The 27,919-nt window shown below is 39.0% G+C and overlaps 1 protein-coding gene across 23 annotated transcripts in view; it reads left to right on the top strand.

The window, feature by feature from the left end:
* PLEKHA5 (pleckstrin homology domain containing A5) overlaps positions 1-27,919 on the top strand; it is a 210,271-nt gene that overhangs the window by 128,697 nt on the left and 53,655 nt on the right. For 21 of the 23 annotated variants that reach the window (XM_039332909.1, XM_039332907.1, XM_039332908.1 and 18 more), the window contains 3 exons: positions 5,939-6,039; positions 7,564-7,679; positions 22,472-22,936. In XM_039332909.1, the coding sequence (XP_039188843.1) occupies positions 5,939-6,039; positions 7,564-7,679; positions 22,472-22,936 (682 nt within the window). Of the gene's footprint in view, positions 1-373; positions 417-5,938; positions 6,040-6,085; positions 7,153-7,515; positions 7,680-22,471; positions 22,937-27,919 lie in introns of those variants that run through there. The other 2 variants (XM_039332922.1, XM_039332924.1) reach the window with 2 other exon arrangements.

Genomic DNA, 27,919 nt, shown 5'->3' with positions numbered 1-27,919 from the left:
TGTTCAGAAAGATTATAGACTGTGGGAAAAGCCAGCCCATTCTGAGTAACAATTAGGCCCTCTGCAGTATTGTAATTTAATACATGGAGATTTTGGTTGAGCTAAAATTGTACTGTAATTAGGGAGATGGCTGTCAGTGGGTTTTTTTTCCCCTACTAGTTCATCCATTTCTGTCTAGGTCAGTGATTCTCAACCTTTCTAATGCCGTGACCCCATAATACAGTTCCCCATGTTGTGGTGACCCCCAAGTGGGTGTGGCCACCAATAAGAGGGATTAGGATAGCTAGGGAAAAGGGGAAAAAATGGCAGACAGCATGGTTTGGCGACCCCCGTGAAATGGTCATTCGACCCCAAATGGGGTCCCGACCCACAGGTTGAGAACCACTGGTCTAGGTCCATAGACCAGGCTCTGACAGTAAATCTTAGTCCTCTGTTAAAGTTTTACTAACCTGCTAGTCTTGTATTCATCTCAGGTACACACATGACACAAATTGATTATAATATTTATTACAAACTAAAATAAAGCTTTGCTAAACAGTTGGTTGCTCTATGTGTGAGGGTGCAGTTCCCTTTTATACCCCAATCATAGTTTCTCCTTCCCATCTTTCTCATCTGTCAAAGGGCTGTTGCCCACACTTCATGGCCTTGAGGCTGAGCAATTTATGACATAACTGGCATTTCTGTCTGAGAACCCCTTGTTCTGAACTTATCTTTCACAATTGCAAAATAGCCATACAACTCCATCTTCCACAACAGTCATTATATTTTTTTTGAAAGCATCCTATTGCAGGGGTCTTCAAACTTGGCCGTTTTATGGCTTGTGGACTTCTAGAATTCCTCAGTCAGGCACATGCCTGGCTGAGGAATTCTGGGAGTTGAAGTCCACAAGTCATAAAAGGACCAGGTTTGAAGACCCCTGTCCTATTGTATCCATCTACATTACTAATCTTAACCAGGTTTAAAAGTTCTGAGTATCTTTAATGCAAATTATTTGAGTATTTCCATTTTGTTGATTGGTTTTAGCCTCAATATTAAATTTATATGTTAACTTGCTAAGATGATAAATAGACCACTTATATACCCATGGTAAAAGAATTGAAGGAGATTGTGTTAATAACCAGATATTCTAATATTCGCTTGCAAATACTGTATTACCATAGTGGAAGGAGGAATAGAAGAATGAAAAGAGAAATTGTTCACTACAAAAATTAGTTTCTGCAACACTCAGAATGACTGGCTGGGTTGTTTCAGAATCAGAATGTTCCATGAATGTTCTGCATATACTTTATTTTTTTATTCTGGTTTTACTTTTATTGTAAATTGCTGTAAGATTCAGTAGTTGGTAGTATAAAATGCAATCATAAAAATAAAAGCAATTATTAATGCATATTATAGGTCAGAATGAGGGTTTTTTTTTTTCTGTCCCAAGAAATTCAGTGAAAATAACTTGTAGATAAACATACAACTGTTCTAAGCAACCTTTGTTACAATGGTGTAGGAAACACAAATATTTATAACCATTCTTGCAACTTTAAGGTTATGTTTCAGTAAATACATTAAGAATATGCAAGGTTCAGATTCAATAAAGATCCTTTTTATCCTGAAGTTTCAAGATTTTTGCTCAACTCCATAGTAGTTTATCATTGTGGCAATGTTTTTTTGCTCCTGTTTTTCTTGCATTTGCTGAAGGATAAAAGAGCAAATTCACCTTTGCTGCAGACAATAGAGAATCTTAATTGAATAAATATTTGTACCGAAGGCTGAGATAAGAGAATCGTCATTGTTTGTTTCTTAATCCTTTTCATATACTGTGTACAAATAAAAATGCACGTAGGAGGCAAAAAAATTCGTAGATGAAAGAAAGCTCTTGTAGAGAGGCTGTTTTTAATAAGATGGCAATAATGCAAATAGTTTCAGTATCAATATGGTTATCTTTAATAACCAATGTAATTTACATATAATTAGAAATAAACTAGACCAATGGTGGCGAACCTATGGCACGGGTGCCAGAGGCGGCACTCAGAGCCCTCTCTGTGGGCACGCATGCTGTCATCCCAGCCCCACACACACACACCCGTGGCCCCCTCCTCACTAGCAACCCTCCAGAGGAGAGTCGCCCAGGGTGCAGTCTGTGCAGAGCAGTGCAGCCAAGGACATGGCAGCCAGGCAGCGAGGACAAGACTCCACTCTCGCGCCCGATTGCGTGCAGATGATGCTGTGGGGCGCGGACAGAGGGCATGGCCTCCATGACACTGCTGGGCCACCTGGGCAATCTGCTGTGGCGGGCCATGGAGGCAGTGGGTGGCCCTGCGGGCAGGAGAGGTGGGGGTGGGCCAGAGGCAAGGCAGGTTTTGGGCACTCAGTCACTAAAAGGTTCGCCATCACTGAACTAGACATTTAACTGGAAAAGAGTAGATCTGTTTCATAACAGCATACTGTTGAACAGGTGTTCCCATTTCCTCAGCTGGTGACTTACCATCAATCTTACTGTCACTTTTGGAGCCAGGAAAGCAAGGTGTCCTGTGGCCACTGCATTGGACAATTTTCAAGCTAAGTGATGAGATTCAGAAAGTGGAGGATTTTCAGGCCTTCATGGGGATAGAACAGTGGTGGCAAACCTATGGCCTGTGTGCCAGAGGCAGCACTCAGAGCCCTCTCTGTGGGCACGCACGCTGTCGTCCCAGCCCTGCCTCCCCCCCCATGGTCCCCTCCTCACCAGCAGTCCCCCCAAAGGAGAGTCGCCCCTGGGCATGGCCCGCACAGAGCAGCGTAGCCAAGGACATGGCAGCAGGAACAAGACTCCGCCTTCGCACCCCATCATACGCAGATGATGCTGTGGGGCACGGGCAGAGGGTGTGGCCACCATGGCGCTACTGGGCCGCCATGGCGATCTGCGGCGGGCCATGGAGGCAGTGGGTGGCCCTGCGGCAGGCAGTGGGCGGGGCAGGGGCAATTTGGTGGGCGGGGGGGTTGGGCACTCAGTCTCTAAAAGGTTTGCCATCACTGGGAGGGAGGATTTCAAAGTGGTGCTTATTTTTAGTAGAAGGAGAAAGTATTCATATTAGGAAATGTATGATAATGTTGGGAAATAGATACGTTTTATTCCCATATTGCATATTAGAGACTGAGGATCAGAAAGTATCCTGAACTGAAATTCGAATTAAGACTTTCAAAGCTCTGTTTTACACTCACTGAGGGAGGTGTGCTGCTTCCAGCTAGGAGAGTCTTAATTAAATGCAAACCGTGATGAGGCATTTGTTTTATCTTGGTTGATATAAGAATTAAACACTATTTTTAAGTTGTGTAGACTGCCACAAGGCTCAGCTATCTTGGTTGTCTTGTGGGCACCATAAAGATTTGTGGGGAGTTCCATACAGAAACCACACATGCAAATCCTACTCACAGTCTGGCATGAGGCATATCGTTTGGTGTTCAGTGATGTAAATCCATTTGGCACATAAAGTGGGAGTTAACATGTTCCATCCACAGACAAATGTATTTATTTTGCAGTGTAGTCCTTAAGATGTTGGCCATCCTCAGCCATGGAAGCTCATTGAATGACTTTACTCTTCTATCTCTCTCTCATCCCAACACGCCTCATACATGGATGTTGTACGGAAAAATAGGAGACGGGAACCCTGTGTCCCCCGTCTTGAGCTCCCAAGTTGCACCCCAGTATTTATCATTGCATCATACTGATCCTCTTGATTCTCAGGAATCACGTGTGCCATTTAACGATGCAAACATAATTTCAGAGGGCTACTTTCATTTATTGCCTGCGTTCAAATGTAATAGAACTGCTGTGAAAAAAGGAAACAAATTGGAGAAAAACTGAGCAAGACAATTTGTGGATGGATGGATGGATGGATGGATGGATGGATGGATGGATGATGGATGAGTGGGTGGGACGGATAGACAGACAGACAGACAATATTCCAGCATAGTATTGTTTCTCTAGATCAGGGGAACTCAACCCTCAGTCCGAGGACCAGCACTGGTCCGCAGCATGCCAGAAACCGGGTTGTGCAAACAAGCAAAGCAGGAAGTGGGATGCAGGTAGAATGCTAAACCACCACTCATCTCCGGTCCATGGAAAAAACCTCTCTCCATGGAACTAGTTTATTCAATGATTGGACTATATCATGTTCCTTCATGAGTACTAATAACACTGAAATATCTACATATATTCTTTGCATCCAAAGGGGTATTTAATTAAAAGTGAGTTGTGCTTTTTTTTTTAATTCCAGAAGATTTATGTTGTAGCAATGATAGTCTTCTTTGAAGACTGTCTGTTTCTTTTGGAAAACAAACAAACAACAGCAGCATTATTTTATTTCAGAGCTGCCACTAAAGAGAGATAGGATACCTTCCCTGAGTGCTCAACAGTGTGGAGACATATGTTTTGTTTTGGAACCATGCAGACACTGATTGAAAAGCAGTTGCAGAATTCAGTCTAGTCTTTAGCAGGAATATGAACTGGCAGTAACAAGATGGTCTTAATATACCTGAGAGTAAAGCTTTGCTATGCTTTGGATTCAGTTGAGAAAAAATGTGTTGGAACACACAGAATGCCAATGCAGCTGTGGTATTAATTAATCAATAATGAATTAAAATAATTATTAAAGCTACTTCGCCTGGATCCAGGATTGGGCTGCTATAATGGAAGTCTCTTATTCTGTTGTTTTAATGAGTTGCAGACAAATGCTCTATTCCCACAAATTCCAAGGGTGCCTTCCAAACTGTATATGAAACATTGCATAGCTGAATTACAGAGTCCTCTCTACTCAAGAGGCATCGTAAACTCCCTTACCTTAACACTATCTTTAAAATAACAGGCCTTTAATTCAGGTCTTTTATTTAATCTTCCCTATCCATATAGTCAAATAATATCTTGATGATTGGGGGAAAATATTTATGATGACTTGTCGAAAGGATCAGTCAATGGCTCTGAGAAGATCTCTGATGGGAAGGAGGGAGGTAACAGGACACATAGAGGTGGCTGGCGACCTAGGGTTTACAGTTGGGTTTCTAGATCAGACATGTCAAACTCGCAACATCACGTGATGTCATGTAATGTATCGGGACTGTTTTGCCATTGCCAGCAATGGGGTGGGTGTGGCTTCTGCGGGCCGGCAGTTTGACACCCCTGTTCTAGATGACTCTTTATTCTTTTTCACTGCTGGAAGAAATGGCGTAATTTAATGGAGATTTATAGCCCCATGAGTCCTTTCAAATTGTTTTCCTATTCACATTCCGTAGAACAGGGGTGTCAAACTGGCGGCCTGTGGGCCGGATGCATCACATGCAAGCCACACCCACCCCAGCTTCACAAAAGCAAAAAAAAAATCACGATAAGTCATGTGATGCGATCGAGTTTGACACCTGTGCTGTAGAAGAAGGAGTGGCAGAACCTGTGGGCGGAGTTAAAAGAGAGACCAGTCTAGAATCCCTACATAGCCACAAGCTATGTCCAACCTCCCTTGAATTCCTTATCTAATTCCTTATCTAATTCCAAGGAGATGCAGTTGAGAATATTCTTGTATATTGGCATGAATAGCAATAAATTGGTTTAATTGGACTTTCATGTGTGGACCTTTCTTTTGCGCCTGACACATTCTTTCTCCAGTAAGTCTTTAGCTGCAATCATTGTTCTGTGTACCCATGCCTACACAAACACACACATATGTCTCCAGAAGATAAGCAGAGAGCCCGACTGAGTTAGCTGTTTTATCAGATTTTACTCTAAAAGCATCATTACTTGTCATCTCTAAGAATCTGTTGTGGAAACAGATGGTGGTTACAAAGGGAAAACAACAAGCGAAATTGCCAAATATAAAAGATTCAGGTTCCAAAAGCCAGGGAAGATGTATATGCATTTTTTCTCTTACACTCTATGATAATTTCCCTCTTTTCTCAATTATTTTTCTATATTTTCTAGATGAAAAAGAAGAAGGAATATTAGGGAGCATTCTTCTTCCAAGCTTTCAGATAGCCATGCTTTCTTCTGAAGATCATATCAACCGCAAATATGCATTTAAGGTGAGAATATTCTTCAACTTCATGTTTGTGTGTGTTTTATATTTCAGTGGAGTATAATTGTGAACACATGAATCACAGAAAGGGAACAGTTCCTGAAACAAAAATGCACGCAGACATTTTCTTCCTTGTTTCATTAAATCGGAATGCATGTGTTTGTTTTCCATTCTAACCAACTAAGGGATAATTTGATTTGATTGCAATACTCCTGCAACTTCAGCGTAAGACTTTTATAGTTTTCTCAGGAAATAAATGCATTTTGCTTATTTGCTTATTCAATTAAAGCACAATTAGTAGGATCTGTAACCTATTAAACTGAAATTAATTTCAACCCAGCACAACATGTGAGCATTGCCTTTTTGTGTTTTTAATACCTGTCAGAGATTCCAATTAGCCTTGTCTTTGCAAGCTAGTTACTTCCTCTTCCTGCTCCATATAGTTTCCTCGTAGGATTTGCATGTTCTTTTTAATGAAGTTAGTCTTTTCCCACACCCATAACTCCTGAAGCTGTTAACCCCTTGGATAAATCTCCTGTAGAGAAAAATCTTGCCAAACAAAAGCAGACTACTTGTATCATTAACAACCTTTTGTTTAATGACCTTTCAGAATTACAACAGCACTGAAAAAAGTGACTTATGTACATTTTTCACACTTAATGACCGTTGTATGTGATCATGTGATCAAAATTCTTGTGATCCCCTTTTGTGACCTTTTGATAAACAAAGTCAATGGGGAAGCCAGATAACAAACAAGGTTGCTAACTTACCAGCTGCAGTGATTCACTTAACAACCGAGGCAAGAAAAGTTGTAAAATGGAGCAAAATTCACTTAACAAATGTCTGACTTAACCATTTTGGGGCTCAGTTGTGATCGTAAGTTGAGGACTACCTGTAGTTCAGACATTCAAGTGAAAATAGTGTTAGGCTGGTCTTTTCCCCAGATCTGACCTGCTGTCCTTAGCATAGGTTTTTCAAGGTACATTTTCTTCATTGTATGCATAATTAACTCTTTTTCTATAAAATGTCCTGACCTTTCACATTTTTGTTTCCTGGATTTGAACTACTTTGAGCTGTTCTTGGCGATGAGTAAACTAAATCACGCTTCATATTTTAACGGGTGAGTATATATTTGCAACTTCCTATGTTTTGGGTTTTTTTCCCTGATCCCAGCTAATCCATTTCTATAATCTGTGCATACCAGATGCCGGCAGAAAATATTTATTCTATAATTGATAGAAATCATTTAGAAACTCAGCAGGGGCTCTGAACAACAACAAGCCTTCCAAATTTAATACTAATGTGCTTTTCCTCCAATATAATTGCCTCAGAAGATGAGCACAATGATGAATAGTTTTGTATTAGTTACAGTGGGGTGGGTTTCTAGCAGCAGCTTGCATAAATCTTGAAAGCGATAAATTACTGATTAAGGAAACCAGTAATGATCTTTGATTTTCTTCCCATTCTCTCTTTTCTGTGACAGAATGTTGTACCTTTCTCCCCACAAAATGACCGTGTCATTTCCAATCAGGCAGCTCATCCAAACATGAGGACCTATTATTTCTGCACAGATACAGGGAAGGAAATGGAATTATGGATGAAAGCCATGATAGATGCAGCTCTTGTACAGACAGAGCCCGTGAAAAGGTAATGTAAGATGACAGCCCCATAGAATCAGCCAGTTATGGTTCCGGCCATGATTACATATTGTGAGGAGATGGGTTCTGTACTAAAAACCAAGCCTCGTATTTGTTAGCTTTCTGAAGACCTTAAAAAAGTAACATCAAAGCTTACTTAAGCTGTTTCCCTGGATGTGTGCATCTTAAGGTTTACTGGAAGATCCAAATGATGTGTCATCTCCCAAGGCTTTCTGTCGAGGTTCAGTTGCTTTTAGGAGACTTATACTGGTGTAGACTGTTGAAGAGCAATTGTCCCAGTTGGAAGGAGGACTCAAATGGGGAATTACTATGTTTTCCCCCAAAATAAGACCCAACTGGAAAATAAGCCCCAGCAAGATTTTTCAGGATGCTCGTAATATAAGCCCCACCCCCAAAATAAGCCCCAGTTAAGATCATCAGACATATTTAGTATCGTATTTCCCTGAATTTAAGACCTAACCGGAAAATCAGCCCTAATACACCTTTTGGAGCAAAAATTAATATAAGACCCAGTCTTATTTTGGGGAAAACATGGTAGTTTGGGCCTTCTACATTAATACAACAGGGCAAGGTCTGATGTCCCTCCCTCCCCCATACTTTTGAGTCTTACCTGGTCTTTCCCATGCAAGTCTGCCAGTCTGGGGAGATTCCTGGATTATAAGCAGAGAACAATAAAGCAGCTATCCCGAAGGTGCTTCTTCAGAAGGCAATTGGACTTTATTTTTTCCTTGAAAACTTTTCACTTCTCATCCAAGAAGCTTCTTCAGTTGAGAACTGAAGAAGCTTCTTGGATGAGAAGGGAAACATCTATAAGGAAAAGTCTAGTGGCCTTTTGCAAAAGCACCTTTGGGACAACCATGACCTGGATGATTTGAGAATCTCCATAGACAATAAGGTAGCTAGTCTAAACCCTTCAGATCTGGGTCTGGGTCTGGATCTGGTTGTTCGTGGCTGACACAGAGGCATTTTTTTAGGACTTGGGAAGCACACAAATCTATGAACAGTAAAGATGCTCTGCAGCTTGCATGCTACTAAGGCTTGTTCCATTTTGTCAGTAATAGAATGAAGAATTGCAGAGGCGATAAGTGGATTTTAATGGGCTGTTGCCCTATTTTGTAGTATAGTTTTATGTAGCAATAATTCCTTGCCATACAGTGGTACAGAGCTAAGGTGACTTTTCCCTCGACAGCCAAGGCTATAAATTTCATCCATAATATTGTTCTCATGGGTTTAGCAGGTAGTACATGAAAACTTATGTTGGCCTAGATTGCTCACATTCTAGCTTCTGCTTACTGAACTGCAAAGTTACTCGGGATAAATAAGTAATAAATTAAAATTAGATATTGTATTCACCTCAAATAAAAGATATTGTACTATTTTTGTTCTATTTAGTATTTCCATGCTCCAAACCAATCAAAGCAAGTAGTTCGAACTGCAAAACAAATTAGATGTTTAATCTACTTTGAATAGGATGTACTTTCCCTGATTTGATTCTTGGCTGTTTCTGTTAAAACGTTGTATTTATTTTCTGTTGTTTACAGTTTGGTTATTAAGCTGGATAATGTTTTAGGAAAACATTGGTGTCCCAAGAATGAAAGCTTTTATTTAACAAAGTTAGGAATTTAGTTTTGCTTCTGAGGCCTGGGAATTGGAACATGTCAACTGGAAAAGAACATAATAAAATCCCAATCCTCTTTCCCTCTTCATATTTACTGCCCTGATTATTTGCAGTAGCTGAAATAAGTAGTGCTTTTCAGATTGGACTTGGATATTTTCATCTCCATTCTGAAAGTTGAAAAATCAAAATAATCATATTTTAAGCTATTTTAGAGGGGAAATGATATCTAAAGTATAAAGCAGAGGGAACCTGAATCCTGCCTTTTTTATTCTTATACTTTTCAAGCTGAAAATAACCATTTGATATCTGAAAAATTGCTATTATTACTGTGAAATGAAAAGAGTTTTGCCCTTTTTTTATTGAACCAGTAACTCATAATTTCGATTCTAAATCTGTCTTTTTGTATAATACAGTCTGAATACTGTATTATAAACATAGCATATTTCTCTAGACTTCTATTGTCCTAGTGAACATCTTTAATCTACATTTTCCCGAAGTTGTTTTCTCGTAGAGTCTCAATTGTAAATGTTGCTACATTGTGTGTGTGTGTGTGTGTGTGTGTGTTTGTGTATTGTTCGATTTTCTTCATTTTGGTTATAAGTAGGTTCAGCTTTAATAATGATCAGAGAGGGTTATTGAGAATAAATAATGCACATTGTTTTGAATAAGCAAATCTGACATTCAGGCAATGAAATAAATCCTCATTTGGCTATATTTCTGATTATATTTCAGTTATAATGTAGGTAAATTGAAATAGGTTATTTACAAAATAAAATCTAACTTTTCCATTAAAAAAAATTATATTTTTATATTGCAGTTATTTTCAGTTTTATACTAAGAAATTATTTCATCACTTATGGCATATTATTCTATTTATATTAGCTATCATACAATATTGGTATAATATTCACTATTGCAATAATAATAATAATAATAATAATAAATTTGGAAGGGACCTTGGAGGTCATCTAGTCCAACACCTTGCTCAGGTAGGAAACCTATACCATTTCAGACAAATAGCTGTCCAATCTCTTCTTGTTTCAACCAACAATGAAATTATCTTAATGTTATTAGTGAAAACTTGTTATTGTTCAAAATGGCTCCATACTACAGGTTTTTTTATACTTACCCAGTATTCGTAGCATTTCTCAGATATTGCAAAGTCTCTGAAATATATGATTAAATCAAATCAGTTAAGAGTAAAATAGGAATAAAGGGACATGATACAATCAGAGAAGGAACTGTGGACTAAAAGAAGAGCAGGGGAGAAATTAAAATTAAGGGACATTATAAGTGAAGATTATAGTTTTAGCCTAGGCTATTTGATATAGATTGAATAAAGCAGAATAAGAGAAGCCAAACAAGTAGGTGACCATCATCTATACTAGTTTCTGTTCTCAAAATCCTGGGATTTTTCGACAAGAAATAGAAAAATATGCTTTTCCACTCTTCATCTCTGCTTTAATTTATAGCTATAAATAAGTTTTGGCTGAATACAGATCCCATTCAGGCTGCATAAACCATCAGAATATGTTGAAGGATTTTATACAGTGGCTCCATTCATTCCAAGCACTTATGAACATAATCCACCCTGTTTGTTTTACCTTCAGTGCACAGACCAAAAGCATTTAATGAAGCAATCAGTAAATAAGAAGTGCTTTTGTCTGCCCAAATTGCAAATGAAGACATTTTCAGAAAAAGAGTTTTAGACTGATGCATTCTGTGCTAGCTCCTATTTTAGTATCTATAGTGTGAAAACAAAAATAAAGCTTATGTAGAAATGGTTAGGACACCAAGTGAAAGCAAGTAACAATTCACCATTAGTGAAAGTTCCCTGGGTCCCATCATGCTACATATTTTCAGTTAATAACATCTTAAATTAGAAGCAATGTTACCTATTCTAAAACCAAAAATATTCCAAAGATGTTTTATTTCTTCATAATTTCCTATTTATCTACAGGAAAAATTTAGGGAAACATTTTCAGAAAACTAATCTCCGCATGCTCTGTTTTTCCCTCCCTCCTTTTTTATTTTTCTGGGCCTTCACATTCCAAATTAAGTTAAACAGTCGATGAAAGGCCACAAAATATAAGGATGGTTGACTGTAAGAATCCCCATACCTTTTGATAAAGCTGGATGACATAGTAGTAGTACGTAGTAGTAAAGTTGGAAGAGACCTTGGAGGTCATCTAGTCCAACCCCCTGCTCAGGCAGGAAACCCTATACCATTTCGGACAAATGGCTGTCCAGTCTCTTCTTAAAAACTTCATTCACCACTTCTGGAGGCAGGTTGTTCCACGACTAGTTAATTGTTCTAACTGTCAGGAAGTTTCTCCTTAGTTCTAGGTTGCTTCTCTCCTTGATTAGTTTCCACCCATTGCTTCTTGTCCTGCCTTCAGGCGCTTTGGAGAATAGCTTGACTCCCTCTTCTTTGTGGCAGCCCCTGAGATACTGGAACACTGCTATCCTATCCCCCCTCGTCCTTCTCTTCATTAAACTAGACATACCCAATTCCAGCAGCCGTTCCTTATATGCTTTAGCCTTCAGTCCCCTGATCATCTTTGGTGCTCTTCTCTAATAAACAGTGGCATTCTTGTTGTACTACTTAACTACTTTGTGACTTAAAACAAAGTCATAAGACTAGGAAAAAAGTGCTAATGAAACTGAATTGGCTGATGTGTGTGATGGGCCACATTCATCACATAGGTACATGTGCCAGAAGATAACGAAAGTAAGTTTGAGGTTCAAAACTGGAAGTGAGACTTTTAGCAGAAGGCTGAGATTGGAAAAAAAGTGGCATTCAGCACTTTTTAATGTGGGGCAAAGAAGGAGGATTAAGATAGAAGAGAACAGCGTTTCTAGGGAACGTACAACTGTACAGAGGTAGAAGAATAAAGGAGAGCAACGGATACTTTCATCTCACACAGTTTGAAATGTCAGTGAAGAATTTAAGAAGGATTATTAGCTTAGAAAAAGAATTAAGATGGTAGCTAATCATTAGTAGGACGGAAGGAAAATGTAAATTCAATTAAGGAAACTTGAGACTTGAGGAACTCGTATGTGGTTTGGGCTGGAAGAAACATAAAAAAGGAGTAGAATAACCCTGAAGAGAAGCAAAAGGAACCAGAATAAAAACTATATGATTGTTTCCAAGTGAAAGAAGTAAAAATGAAAGTGTAGTTTGTGATGCAAAACTGCTTTAGCCAAAGAGAAAAAAGACCTTGAAAAAACTGTTGTAATGAAGTAGAATGCACTAAAAAAAAATACCCCTCAAAAGTAGACTGCCTGAAATGTGAAGATGAAGAGAAAAAGAACTGGTTGATGAATCCTGAATATTTTGAGAAAGAAACTTAGATTAAAGAGATTATAACTGAAAGCAGAAAGGGGGGGAGGAACTACGTGATCTTTGGATTCATATCAAAATGTACAAAATGGGACTGGGCTGACTTTCTAAGTTCCTCTTCCTCAGTAGTTTCCTGAAGATGTTTTCCAAAGGTCAGTTGACGCTGCTGAATTGTGTTGATGCTGATGCCAGGTGCCCAAAAGAAAGAGGACAGCTTGAAAAATCAGACTGAGCCAAAGGCTGTCTGAAAGGCCATAACTCAGTAGGAACCATAGACTGGAACTATAGAGTAACTCGGAAAGAAGAAAGAAAACGTGGATGGAAGCTGAGAGAAATGAGCCTGAATTTTAAAAAGCAATTGACCTTTTTGCTCAGTTTTTCTTGGGTAAATATGCTAACCATGCAGCTCATGCTGTTTCTAAAAGGATACAATTATCGTACACCACAGACCAAGTCAGCAAATACTTGCCGCAATTATAATTCTTAACGCCACAACTGTTTTCCAGAACACAAATAACTAGAATTTCACCAGATATTTAAGATCTCGGTGACCATGAGACGTTCAAAATGTATTAATGTTCCCCTTTAATATGCTGAAACAGCTGGCCCTGGGAATTTGAACGAGATACTTCTAAAGATTGCATTTTCTGAAGAGACATTTGGCTTTATATCAGTCAGGATTCTGAAGTCCTTGGCAGATAAAAAGAAGCCACAAAATCATACTTTTCCATCCTCGGAGGAGCACGTTGCCTTGCCTTTTTATTTCGTCTCTTTATGTTGCCATTTTGAAAATGGAGTTCTTTTGCCTTTAAGAAAAATGCAGAAAACCGAATTTTAGAATGTTTACTCCCTTGAAATTTTTGACTTCTTCAACGTACAGATGTTTGATCTTCATTTCAACAATACTGATAGATAGAGGGGATATGATCTACAAGTATCACGCACCAGTTAACATTTTGCAGTCCATTGTGTAATTTAAATAAACATAAATGCAAATTTTATATGTGGAAATACTAAACACACCTGCACATTTATCACTATCTCAAATATCTAAAATTAGAATCAGGCACAGATCAGGTGACCTTTTTTAAAAAAAGATTGTTAGAGTGTATCTGGTGTGTTATTTAAACTCAGACATTAGTTTGATTTGATCTTTGTTGTTCTTTGTTGTTCTTCACCTTCAAAAGGGTTATAGATAAAGGGGTTTAAAAAGATTACCAAACAATTGGACAGCAATCATTCTGCTGTCTGGAAGATCAACTACAAGTGGAGAAGACAATCACCAACTTGTCCAAGCAGGCAATTCCAACAGGTTCAACCAGGGAGCAGAAAGAAAGATGTTGAAAGACATGTCTTAGAACACCAGAATTTCATCATATGTCCTACGGGTAGCTCTCATCACTATTGTTGTCAAATTGTATGAATCTATCCTTAGAAAATGGGCAGATTAGATCTTCATGATAAGAGTGTCAGAAGGAAATCTTTGCTGACACTAAAAATATCAGGTCAAGACCAAAGTTTGCTAATAAATATCTTGATGAAGGCTAGGACTTCTGGAACAATGTGTTCTGGATGGACAAGGCAAGGATGGAATTATTTGGTACAGCACCAGAAGATATGTTTGACAAAACTCAAAAGACGGCGTTTCACCAGAATCTGATACCAGCTATAAGGCAAAGTAGTGGAAATATTGCCTGGGGCTGCTTTGTTGCATCAGGACCCAGGCTCATAATTCACTATGAATTCTTCATTGTACCTTGAGAAAACGCGAGACCATCTGTCAGAAAATTGAATCTCAACCGAAAGAAGACTTTGCAACATGACAATGACTCACAACCTTTGAATAACCCCACCAAGGAATTGCTGGAGGAAAAATGGATGTTGAGTTCTGGAATGGGCAAGACAAAGCCCAGAATTAAATCTAAATCGAGATGCTATGGGGTGATTTGACCCGAGCTGTGGATGCAAGAAAGCCCTCAAATATCACACAGCTGAAAAACTTCTGCGTGGAAGAGTGGGGAAAAAAATTCCAGTGAGTAACAGAAACAGACAGACAGTTATAAGAAACATTTCCCTGAGGCTGATTCTGCCAAAGGAGCAATACCAGCTATTAGAGCAGCGGTTCTCAACCTATGGGTCGCGACCCCATTTGGGGGCGATCGACCATTTCACGGGGGTCGCCAAGCAAGGCTGTCCGCCATTTTTTCCTCTTTTCCGGCGGGTGCCTTACCTCCCTTGGGCTGGGCCAGCTGGTGGCCCAGCCGATGGTCGGCTGCTCCGTCTCTGCCGCTTGCCAGCTACGCCTTGGCCGGCGCAGGGGGTGGCACCACGCATGCGCGGTGCTCCCGGGCAGGGAAAGTCCTCGACTTACGACCGGTTGGGTAGTCCTCGACTTACGACCGGTTTAGTCCTCAACTTATGACCAGTTGGGGGTCGCGGCATTAAAAAGGTTGAGAACCACTGTATTAGAGCAAGGGTTTACTTAACATTTTCCACAGAATAGTTAATTTTTTTATGGCATCAATAATTGAAAAGTCAGTTTTCATAGCTTTTTTCAATAACATCACCTTTCCCTTTATATGTGGTTTGAATGAAGATAAAAGATTGATACGTCCACATACGCTTAATTTTTTTTTAAAAAAGACTTAGCTTTTCTATGACGGCAGTTTCATTTCTGCTTTCCTGATTTACTACTAGATACCTGCTTTTGTGTTTCAAGTGTTTTGTTTTTCTTGTTGCTTCGTAAGCTGTCATGAGAACATTCATTTTGAGGATTCGGAGTAAAAGGCATAGAATCAAAAAGTAGCGTCTCCAATTGAAAATTCTCCTTTTTGCACATATATTTAAAGCTGAAGACTTCGTTTTATGGGATAGAATTTGGAAACCCTTCTGAGCCTTTTCAGTAGAATGCAAAGTGCCATTACATCATCCATTGTGTGAGGGATGTATTTTTTTTTTTTTTAAGGAATGAAATGCCTTAGATTTGGGCAACCTGTTTGCATGGCAGTGAGAACATGTAAAAAAAATTGCTTAAAGCCTAGACTTCATGAACATTCCTTGCTTATTAAGTAGATCATTGATTGTACAGAGAAGAAATTGGATATTTCAGATAAAAGCCTTCAGGTATTTATCATGTGAAGGGTCAGTATGCATTACCCAGGATCACCTGGGTTGCAAAGATCAATTTTTAGCAAGAGGTCAGATTCAATAAAAGCAGCCTGGAATATAAAGCCTGGTCAGATTTGATAGTTAAAGGTAGTCCTCGATTGGTTGAAGTTACAACAGAGTTCTCCAGAGCTACTTACAGCCACCCTGCAATCACACGATCACATTTTGGATCTTTGGCACCGGCTCACATTTACAGCCGTTACAGTATCCCACACACATGTAACCACAATTTTTTGTGGGTTTTCCCATTTTCTGACATTTACTTCTCTTTTCTGTCAAAAAGCCCATTGGGAGAAACGGACTTGTTTAAGCCGATTCCAGATTCATTTAACAACCATGCATTTGTTTAAAGAGTGCCAGAAGAAATGTTGTAAAATTGAGTAATTGTAATGCATAATGCATAAAAAAGGTGGAAATGTGTGCTACCACTTCATTTTAAAGGCAGCAGTTCTCTTCAACAGAGCAACTTGCGATACAAAAACCATTAGCAACATTTCTAATCCAAATTTTGGGGAGTCCATGTGGGATAGTGGTTCAAGTGTTAAATTAGGATCAGGTTCAACATCTCCATCATGGAAGCTGACTGCATGACTTTGGGCCAGTTATTTTTTTTTTTCAGCCCAAAGTATTTCACAGGATTCTTGTAAGGGGAAAATGGAGGGTGTTCAGTGTGTATGGCCTTGAGCTTTTGGAGGAAAAGTGAGATGTTATTTTAAAAATATTATCATATACACTTTTATTAACCACCAGATGTTTGGAATGTGGTGATGTTTGGAACTGTTTAGTAAATAAACAGTTCTATGGTACATCAGCATATGAGATACTGTAGGCATTTCCTGGCTGTCCTATTCCACAATAAAGCTGGCCAAAGTGTAGAAGAGGGCAATCAAAATGATTGTAGTCTTTGCTGTAGCAATAGACTACAATCTTTTGGACACTTTTGTTTTGTAATTTGAGGTGGAGACAGGCATATCATAAGAAAGACATCTCTTTCATTTGGTAGATGGGCAGAAAATGGGAGGAAGAACATGTATTGGGAAAAACTGTGATGGAATTATGGCATGTTTAAGGCATAATCTATTCTGTATAGCATGGAGAAAATAAATGGGAAGATTTTTTTTTTCTCCCTCTCTCTCAAAACAGGGGTTCATGGATCATCCACTGAATCTGGTTGGAAGGAGATTTAAAGGGAAAAAAATCTCTTCCCATAATGTATAATTAACTTGTGAAATTCATTATCACCAAACAGAGCAATGGCCGTCAACCTAAATAGCTTTAAAACGGGATTGGATGACCGGTCAATTAAGAGCTTTTTTCATCCTGGATAAAATTTACCCCACAACTGTTTTTGTTGGGTATTGTTTCTGATTGTAATGATAAAGAGATTATTTTAATGTTAAATTTAATTACAGCGACAAGGTTGTTAATAGGGCAATATTGGAAGAAGGAATCTTTGCCTACTTTGCAGGAATGGTTTTTTAAAGTTTCTTATTTAGCTGAAATGGCAAAAATTTCGGCTTATTTGAAAGATCAGTCGCAAGAGAAGTATCTCTTGGTGTGGAAAAGATGGATAAATTTTTATACAATATAAGTATGATGTAAGAAAATATCGTTTAGCTTTTGAATAATTTATATTTAAAGTTTAAGATATTATTTAGAAGTGTAGAATAGTTTTGTTTTTGTTTTTTTTGTTATTATTATTATTATTATTTATTATTTTTTTTTCTTTTCTTCTTTTTCTCTTTCTGTTTTTTTATATATAATGGAGTTAAAGTATTTAATAATTTGTTTACTGAATGTGATTATACTTGCTTGAGGTTTATTTGGGTTTAAAAGTTTTTTCTTATAAGATAGTTAACCCTGTATTCAGCTCTGGGAAGAATGGGGGAGGGTTTTGGGGTGGGCTGGGAGGGATCGGGGAAGGGGTTTTTATTGTAAAATTGTAAAAATTTATAATTTTTTTTTAAAAAAAAGCTTTTTCATCCCAAAAATGTAATGTCATCTCTAGATTAGGAGCAGCATGCATCTAAAACAGCGGTTCTCAACCTGTGGGTCGGGACCCCATTTGGGGTCAAACGACCATTTCACGGGGGTCGCCAAACAACGCAGTCCGCCATTTTTTCCCCCTTTTCCTTAGCTGTGCTACTCCCTTTTATTCTATTGGCTTTTGAAAGCCAATAGAATAGACTCTCTTGAATAGAGTCTAATTCTATTGGCTTTCAAAAGCCAATAGGAATTGTCCAGGCTGTCTCTGCCCTGCTGAGCCCGCCAAAAGTCCCATTCTGCAAACGGTGCTGCACCAGTTGAGTAGTCCTCGACTTATGACCGGTTGAGTAGTCCTCGACTTACCACCAGTTGGGGGTCGCGGCATTAAAAAGGTTGAGAACCACTGATCTAAAAGGTACAGCAGGAAAGTGTTGGGAATATAATAACAGTCCTGCTTATGAGCACCCCAGAGGCCTCTGGTGGGCCACTAAGAAGTAAATTTCTACCTTAAGATATTGACTTTGCTTTTATCAATCAAGCTATATTTATGCATTTATATCACCATATATCATCTGGAAATGTTTATGGCTTAAAGGACTACACCTTTAATTTCAGGGTCTGGCTGTAAAAATCCAGTTGTAAATAAAGTTTGGAGTCTCTCATGCTCTGGTTCTGAATATAAAATTGCAATCAGGGTTAGGACTAGGTTTTCAGGGGATCTCTGGCAGATGGACTCATTCCCATTATCAGACTCAAAACCATCCTCATTATCAGTGTGAAAGAGTCAGGAACAGGTAGTAGGCAATATTTCTGGTTCTTTTCTAGTTACGTGAGATTGATACACAGATACATCTAAAGTGACACACGTAGTTTTCCCCAATAGATATAGATACGTATGATTCTTTGGGGCAGTGGCTATGATAAAATAATTACTTCTTTTCGTATGCGTTGCCATATAGCTAATAGTTGGATAACTCCTTCCGTTATATATTCAAGATGGACATTTATTTAATATTTATTTGTTATGTATATGTAGGGGTGTGGGTCTATGCATATGTTGTACATAGTATGTTTAAGTGTGTGTCACATATGTGTTTCACTTTGAGAGCGGGCAACTAAATTTCATTTTTGATGTGCCGTTATGCCCACAGTAAAAAAAAAATGACAATAAAGGTTATCTTATCTCTTATTTTATCTATAAGGGTCAACAAACTGAAGTGGAAACTAGCTAAGAGAGAGGTGCTGTGTATAAGTAGTTTTCAGAACTAGAAACTAAGATGGCATTTATCAAATCTGTATGCCAGCCGACTCCCAATGACTGGGCGGCTCACAAGAAAAATACATTTTTAAAAATACAATCAGAAACTGAATTCCTTTTATTTAAAGGAATAAAAGATAACAAGATGACAAAAACTGGACTGGAACAGAAATAAACTCACACCATTCATGGGAGCATCCCTCACCTTTACTAAAGCCCTGGTGAAAAGTCAGGTCTTCAAGCTCCTTCAAACCACCAGTAAGGTGAGGGCTGCCCAAATTTCGATAGGAATGTTATTCCAGAGGGCAGATACGACTATAGAGAAGGTGTGCTTCCAGGATCCTGATATATGCTATTCCTTTAATTGAGGGAACCTGAAATGCACCAACAATACCAGATAAAAATCAGCCAGGTACATATTAAGTCATCTGGCCCTATGCCACAAAGGGTTTTGCAGGTAACAACTAGCATCTCAAATTGCACCTGGAAGCAAATTGGCAACCAGCGCAGCTTGCGAAGCAGAGGTATTACATGGGCATATTAAGGCATGCCCATCGCTACCTATACTATTGCATTTTAGACCAAAGGAAGCTTTCAGGTAGTCTTCAAAGGCAGCTCCATGTAGAGTGTATTATAGTAGTCAAGCCATGCAGTGAGCAAGGCATGGGTAATTGTCTGAAGAGCTTCCTGATCAAAGAAAGGCTACAACTGGGCAAAGGCCTTCCTGGCCACGGATGCTGTCTGCTCCCTGAGAATTGTGGTGGAGAAGGTAGCACTCTCGTGAAGGAACAGGTGCATAGCCTGAGGGTTTTCCTTTATTTCAACGTATCCCTGGAGACAGACAAGGAAGACATTGAGCCTAACTGGATTCAGACGCTAATAATTTATCAATTGGGTTACCGTAATGATTCACTTTTTAAAAAATGTTCAAAGCTACAGCCATTGCAGAATGCAGCTGATTAAGTGGAGGAATAATAGGACCATGTAACATCAATCTCAAAAACAATATACTTCTTAACTTATCAGATACCTGGTCAATTTAAGGATCGGAGTACATAAAAAAATAGCCCCTGGAACCATCCAGAGATCAGAGATCCCCAATCTTTCCAGCTTTGTGAGAGGGGGAGAGGGGATGGTTTTGCGCAAGTGGCTGTCAAGCGCGCATGTGCAGCTCCATTTGTGCTCATGTGCTCACCCGCTGCTTGCACAAGTGGGGAAGTGTGTGCTCGCCCGCTGTTTCCGCGGCCCAGTTACAAACAGCTCATGGCCCACTAGTGGGCCACAGCCTAGAGCAGGGAGGGCGAACCCTTTAGAGACCGAGTGCCCAAAAACCAGCTCCCCACCCCCACCCCTGCTCTGCCCTGCCCACTGGGCCACCCACCACCTCCACGGCCCGCCACAGATCACTCAGGCAGCCCAGCAACGCCATGGCGACCATGGCCTCTGCCCATGTCCTGGAGCAGCATCTGTGCGCGATGGGGCGCAGCATGTCCTTGGTTGTGCTGCTTCGCATGGGCTGCGCCCAGGGGCGACTCTCCTCCGGAAGGGCTGCTGGTGAGGAGGGGTCCTTGGGAGGAGGCGGGGCTGGGAAGACGGTGCATGTGCCCACAGAGAGGGCTCCGAGTGCCGCCTCTGGCACCCATGCCATAGGTTCGCCACCACGGGCCTAGAGGTTGGGGACCTCTGATTTAGATTACAGGGGAAAGTTCTACTTGGATTTATGTTGGAGAATTCAGTCAGGAGTCGGAGTTTCTCAGGAGCAGTTCCCCCACTTATGAAACTCTTGTTTAAGTGGTTCTCATGCTATCTTTTCAAAACATGGCTGTCCATCCAAGTAGAACAGCAGCTATTCAAAGCCCAATTGCTTGTTAGGTTTCCCGTTATTTTCCTGTCCTGCTTTTTTTTAAATGAAGTTTGATAGCATCTGTGTTTTTTATAAAGCTTATATTTGCTTATTGTATTTGTATATCATTCTCAGTGGCTGTCGAGAATGATTGCTGTTTTGCGGTGGTAAAACACAATAAAACAGTCATATTAAAGATTGGTTTCGCTGTTATCTTGTAAGCCATTCTATTTGATTGGAAGCGGAACAGAAAAATTAAATGAGTAATGAAACAAACAAGTAAAACTCTGTGCCGGGGAATTCAAGAAATGGGAGAGCGGATGAGCGACTGAATTAGGCATGGATCCCCTGGCTGGTTCTTTCTTTGGGACCCCCAAAATCAGCCCCAAACACAGTTGTTGAAAAATAATATTTTCTACTGTTCTGTGATGAAAAGGCTGTAGTAATAAGCCATAAAATATAACTAATGTGGTTATATTATATAATATAATTATATAATATAATAATATATATATTATATTATTAAAAAATAACCAGAACAGGCTTCTCGTAGCCTTATCTCTATAATTCTAATACCCATCCCACCCATTCAACTGCACTGCACATACAAAGAGTGTTTAGGGTGGCCCCTGTCCACTGACGTGCTTCCAATCCTTGGCTAAATAATGGGTGATAGATTCCCTGCTATGCATAAGCAGGGCGTTTATTGGAACCATCCCTCCCAATCCATTTTTTGTTTGTTTGTTTTAGCCATTCAAAAATCACTCAAGCAGGCAAGTCAAACTCTGTTTTAAGGCGGTCTCACTACTTGCAGGTACAGGTGGTCCTCGGCTTATGACCACAACTGAGCCCAAAAATTCTTTTCCTGAGTGAAACATTTGTTGTGAGTTTTGCCCCATTTTATGATCTTTCTTGAGTGAACCACTATATTAATATTAATAAAGTTGGAAGGGACCTTGGAGGCCAGCTGTTAGTTGTTAAGCTAGCAACATGGTTGTTAAGTGAATCTGCCTTCCCCCGTTGACTTTGCTTGTCAGAAAGTTGCCAAAGGGGATCACATGACCTTTGGATACTGCAACCGTTGCAAATAAGAACCAGTTGCCAAGTGTCTGCTTTTTGATCACATGAACATGGGGATGCTGCAACAGTCACGAATATGAAAAACGGTCATAAGTCCCTTGTATCAGAGCCATTGTAACTTTGACCTGTCAATAAATGAACTGTTGTAGATTGAAGACTACCCGTACAGGCCAGTTGCCAAGCGTTGGAATTTTGAACACGTGACCGTGGGGATGCTGCAAAGGTCATAAGTGTGAAAAACGGTCCTAGGTCAATTTTTTCAGTCCTGTTGTAACTTTGAATGGTCGGGAAATGAATAGGATTGCCTGTAATTGCATCAGTTCAGCCATTTGAAGGGATGACCTCTTCCAACTGATGGGGCTGCAAGTGCAGAGGGTTCTGGAAGAAAAAAAAAAATGGCTCACTGTTGAACAGACAGAATTGTAACCTGCTTCCTAGTATTGTTGTTCTCCAGTGCATGTTTCTTCTTCTTTTTTTTTTTTTAGAGCAGACAAGATTACTTTTGAAAACACAGCATCTCGTGAACTAAATAACATTCCAAACCACCGAGAGCTAATTAAGCCAGAGACTCAGAACAATCAGCGGAACAGAGAAGGATGCAAAACGGAAGAGAAGAAGTCCTTAGAGGCAGAAAAATACGGGTTTCAGAAAGTTGGGCGTGATAGACCCTTAACAAAAATCAACAGTGTAAAAGTGAATTCCTTTGGGTCAGAGTATGGAACTTTGCCAGCCAGCGTGGCTTCATCAGGCCATTACAGGCCAGTTCACTTAAATGGGTCAGAGAAAGCTGTAAACCTTATTCTGGGAGATTCCGGCGATGGGATCCATCACAACGCCATGCACTCTCATATAGAATCTGAACGTGTCATCCAAAGAACTAATTCCATGTTACAGTTGGAGCAGTGGATTAAAATACAGAGAGGGAAGGGACAAGATGAAGAAACAAGAGGGTGAGTAATTTCAGAATTCATGAATATCTGAAGCCTTAATGCATGTGATGATTCATTTTTTGTTCTGTGGAATATTAATTGGGTTTGGAAAGGTTCTTGAGCGTGTTACAGAATATTTCAAACAGGCTGTGAGATGCTAGCAGAAACTGTAAAGAAATGATTTATAGTTCTCCTTATTCCAAATGTCTGTGGCTAGGAATATGTATTATTCGTGGAGAAAGGATTATCTTAGCTAAAAGGATCACTCCTTATTTATTTTTTGTTCAGGCCAACTTCCTGGATTCTTTTAAAAAAAGATTACAGAAAATTGATAACCTGGCCTCCCTAATTACAGTTTTTAATTCTATTTTTCTACCAGTTGCTAAGTCATTAGTTCTCCATGATCTTGGGTGAAAAATTTCCTACTATTACTGATGGTGATAGATTTAAATTAGAATTTTCTTCAAGAAAACCATGTGTTCCCGTTTATTATTTATTTGTAACACATTCCATACATATGATTGGGCAACTAACAATTAAAACCAAATTAAAAAAACCAAGTAAAAATACAACCAGTAGTTAAAAACATACATAAAACAGCAGCTGAAAACAATTGGAGCATTTTGCAATCAATATAAGCATGATGTGGGACTCCCACACTATTAGGGCCCCAGTCTTAATAGCGAAGATGTGTTTTTAAAAGCTTTAAATGTAACCATACACATCCTGAATTGGTTTATGTTAACCAATGTTATGTTATGTTATCATTTTTGTAGCAGTCGACTAAAGGGTGCAATTATTTGTCTACATCATAAACAGAATTTCTTTAACTTTGTGACAGGAAATACTAACCTACCTTTGAAGTCTATTGGGAACATGAGTAATGCAGTAGAATATTTCTGAATTATTATTGGTATTTATACACAGGGCAAGGCATTTTAATGTGAAAGAGTAGCAGCTTTAATATAACTGTTAGTGGCTGACTGATCTAGGGAATAATTTAAACAGAATGTTACAGAATTAACGTTTTTCCTGTGCTCTCGGCATTTTCTGTATTTACAGAAAGAACTACTTAGAAACATGAAAATACATGTTTTTAGCACTTAAAGACTTTTAAAATGCGTCCCTGATGACTGAGCCAGTTAAGACTGGAATATTTTGTTCTGCCTGACAAGAGATAGAATTTTTAGGAGGCCTTAGCAATATCCAATTCTGATTGTTCCATTTTGGTGTAAAATATTATACTCCAGTAATTAAGTTTGATAAAATAACTACAAAAAATGTGGATTAATTTAAATCAATGAGGTTTAAAATAATAGTAGAAGGGAAATGCAGATCTTGCAGGAAGATAGATATAGCAGTGATTGGGGGTTTTAATCACTGGGAAATTAATTTTTTCAGGCATGGAGTCTTCAGGAAGTTTTCAGCTTCCTTGCTTATAGGAAAGCACCAGACAATCTTTTTCCTAATCCTGATACTAACAGGAAAACCTATTGACCAAAGTCAACTCAGAAGGAACATTGAATATTGAGTACAGTCAAGCATCCCAAAGATGCTTTTTCAAGAGGCAACTGGACTTCCTTTGTTTTTCCTTGGAGAAGGAAATCCAAGAAGTTTCTTCAGTTCTCAGAAGCTTTTTGGATGAGCAGTGAAACGTTTTCAAGGAAAAAACAAAAAAAGTCCAGTTGCCTTTTGCAAAAGCATCTTTGGGACAACCATGACCTGGATGATTGAGAATCTCCATAGACATACAGTCAAGCCTCTTCCTAGGATTTCAAGGAGGCCAACGTTAAAAACGTCAGAGCAGAAGCCTTAATAAACTTACAGCAATGATATCTTAATATTGTAAGCCGCCCAGAGTTACTCTGTGGTAAGATGGGTGGAAAATAAATAAATAAAATTTTCATGGCAGGAGACTAAAGAAATAGAGAATCTCCTTCCTAAAGGGGGGAGAAGACCCTTCTGTTTTTTAGAGTTAAAAATAATAGAGTTACATTATCTCTGCCTGTGTTCCTGATATTTGCTATAGTGATCTTTAAACAATTTCTAACTTATCTCAATGTAATTAAGGATTAAAGTAATTAGAAATTATCTGATTGTAGCAAGCCAGGCTACATTACATTACTCTATTACGTAATGAACATGTCAAGGAAAAATTGATGTTTGGATCAAGTGCCATTGTTTTAAATTTATGCAGATATAGGAAATGGGAACCTGTGCCATTTCATCCCATCCCTTAATGCTGTTATGAGATTCATTGCATTGACTGTTCTCCAAGTCAATTTCAGTCCACTGTAGAAATGGCAAAAGCTATTAACAACACATTATTAATTGGCAGAAAACCAATCCTTTTGATCACAGAGAACATCTTGTTAGTTAAATATGGATGAAATTATTAGCATGGACCATATAGTTAGAAATGATGATTTTGCTTAAAGTGGATTTATGCCTGCTTTCTCTTTTAGGAAATATGCTACCAAAAAACAATATAATATTAATTTTAGGAAAGTCAATAAAATCTAGAGCGAAAATGGAATGGGGAGATCAATCATTGCTCCCAGGGAAGTAACAAATCTCTTCTCATAAAAATTTCTAACAGTGATTATCCTGCCTTTCCATAATTTCAAGGCATTTTGCAGAATTCAAGTTACTATTTAAAAAAAAAAAAATCTTGTATTTTGCTTGGGGGAGAAGGGAAGCTGGATGCCTGAGGACTTATAACAAGCATTCCACTTGTAAACCTGTTCCTATTACTCCTGTGAGAATTGGGACTTGGTTCAGTCATAGTATTTCCCGTAGCAAGGCAACCTGCCCCATTCTCCTCTGCCTCTCTTCTCTTTACAGAGGGCAGCTGCATGAAAAGCCAATTATCTAGAGAGGAGGAAATGACGAATAAGCTACTTATTTGCTAGATACAGAAAGGGAGAGAGAAACTAGGTTAGAGGAAGCTGGATAAAGAAATCTGACTTACCCATTCACGTGTATAAAGAAACTAGGTAGGCTGTCTTATTTTGTAAGAACATGAGAATGAATGAAACCTTGCTAGAGCATGAGGCCTTAAGCATGATCAGAATGGAAATTCAGTGAGCACAGCTTGAGTTGTCTGCTTGTGATGTGTTAATGACTTTTAAAGTCGTCACCTTCTTCCCAGGGGTTTTGGAAAAAGCAGCAGTTGGTAAACCCACTGAAGATAGTTGTGTATGTGTAACAAAGTCATACAAGAAGCATCTGTCTCCGGTGTTGTGAGCATAGTCAATCTTTGCATCACTTTGTTTTTATATAAATTTTGTCCCAATTTGTAATCACTGTATCATATTAAAGTGTAAAAAAAAAATTTTAGTCTTGCACCCTACAGTACAAACTACAAAGCAAGTGTTAGAAATTGAGGTTTATTGCAGAAATGAATTTATAGCTAGTTCTTCTTATTCTTCCATGTCTAGATCAAACTTGAAACTGCCAGAATGAAGCCACCTTCTTTGTCATTGGCCAAAAATAAATCATTATCGGTACATGTTTCTGGTAGTAGCCGACGTGCCAACGGATGGGATGGGCTCTGTATTTCTCCACATTTGCACAGCGTGTTGTTACCCTCTAAGAGCCTCCACTTGAGCATATTAGTTTTACATTTAGACATTCCAACTCTCAACCTATTCAGGGTCCTCCAGGTAGTATAAGGGAGGTCAGATCCTTCAGCCATATCCTCCTTTAATGTTATTCCTTTCCCGATGGTCTAGTTCCTCCATCTTCTAATTTGATTTTGTTCTTGTGTACGCTCAAGAATGTTTGTTCTTGCCATAAAGCTGTTCCTAGATCTGAGTTGGCGGGCGTAAGATACATGCCCATTCAGAGGATGTCAAGGATCACTCTCTTGCTTAGTTCTCTCAGCATCTGGTGCTACCTCTCTTCTGATCTCATTTATTTATGAGACTTATATACCGCTTTAAGTGCAAGCACTCTCTAAGCGGTGTACACTAGTAAGCAATGTATATATATATATTTAGATTGCCCCCAACAATCTGGATCCTCATTTTACTACCTCGGAAGGATGGAAGGCTGAGTCAACCTTGAGCCGGTGAGATTTGAACCGCTGACCTGCTGAACACAGTCAGCTAAAGTGGCCTGCAGTACTGCACTCTAACTGCTGCGCCACCTCGGCTCTTGGTGTAGGCTTGAGACAACCTGTCACTAAGCATACTGCCTCATTGACAGCAATATCAATTTGTTTTGTATGTGCAGATGCGCCCCAAACAGCATACTTTCCAGCAGAGACGCTCAAGGCCAAAGTTGATGTGCACAACGTAGATAGTTGAGCTCCCTATGTGTAGTTTATCAATTTCCTGATGATACTGTTCCTCGAGCTGATTTTAGCCTTAGTGTTCAGACAATGCTGTTTAAAAGGGAGCATCCTGTCGAGTGTCACGCCGAGATACTTCAGTGTCAGACAGTAACTGTAGTTAAGACACAGTTTCAGCTGTAAGAGTATCTGGTGCATTATCCTTAAATAAAAACATAACAAAGCTAAAAAAATAAACTAACAGGGACATGCACATTTAGTTAGAAATAGTTAATTGAACAAATGAGAACTTAGTTGTAAGTGGCCAAAGTTGTTTCATAACTTGATAGTTGTAAGTGGCCAAAGTTGTTTCATAACTTGAACATAACCTTATCTATGTAGACCAAAGTACTAGAGGAGGATTTCAAAACAATTAATTTCTCATACCTGGAAAAAGTCACTGTGTTTTTAATATAGGAATATATGAAGCAACATGTTTAATAAAATAATAGATTAAGAACATATTAAGAAGATTCATCTTCAAAATAAAAAAAGATGAGCCAGAATTTGCATAGCTGTATTGCTGTGCATACCAAACAGGCTGCTAAAAGGTTGTGTCATTGAACTTCACCAATACCATCTTCTGCAATTCTTCATATTGTCCCTTCCTTTATTTTACTGACTGACTGCCAACACAGCTTATTTCAATACATATACAGAGCATGTGAGGA

This window comes from Crotalus tigris, unplaced genomic scaffold (assembly GCF_016545835.1).
Source record: "Crotalus tigris isolate CLP2741 ecotype Arizona unplaced genomic scaffold, ASM1654583v1 scf7180000024469.1203045, whole genome shotgun sequence".
In the NCBI taxonomy this organism is placed as follows: domain Eukaryota; kingdom Metazoa; phylum Chordata; class Lepidosauria; order Squamata; family Viperidae; genus Crotalus; species Crotalus tigris.
Note: the sequence above shows the minus strand (reverse complement) of the source record. Positions and strands in the feature narration are given on the sequence as shown.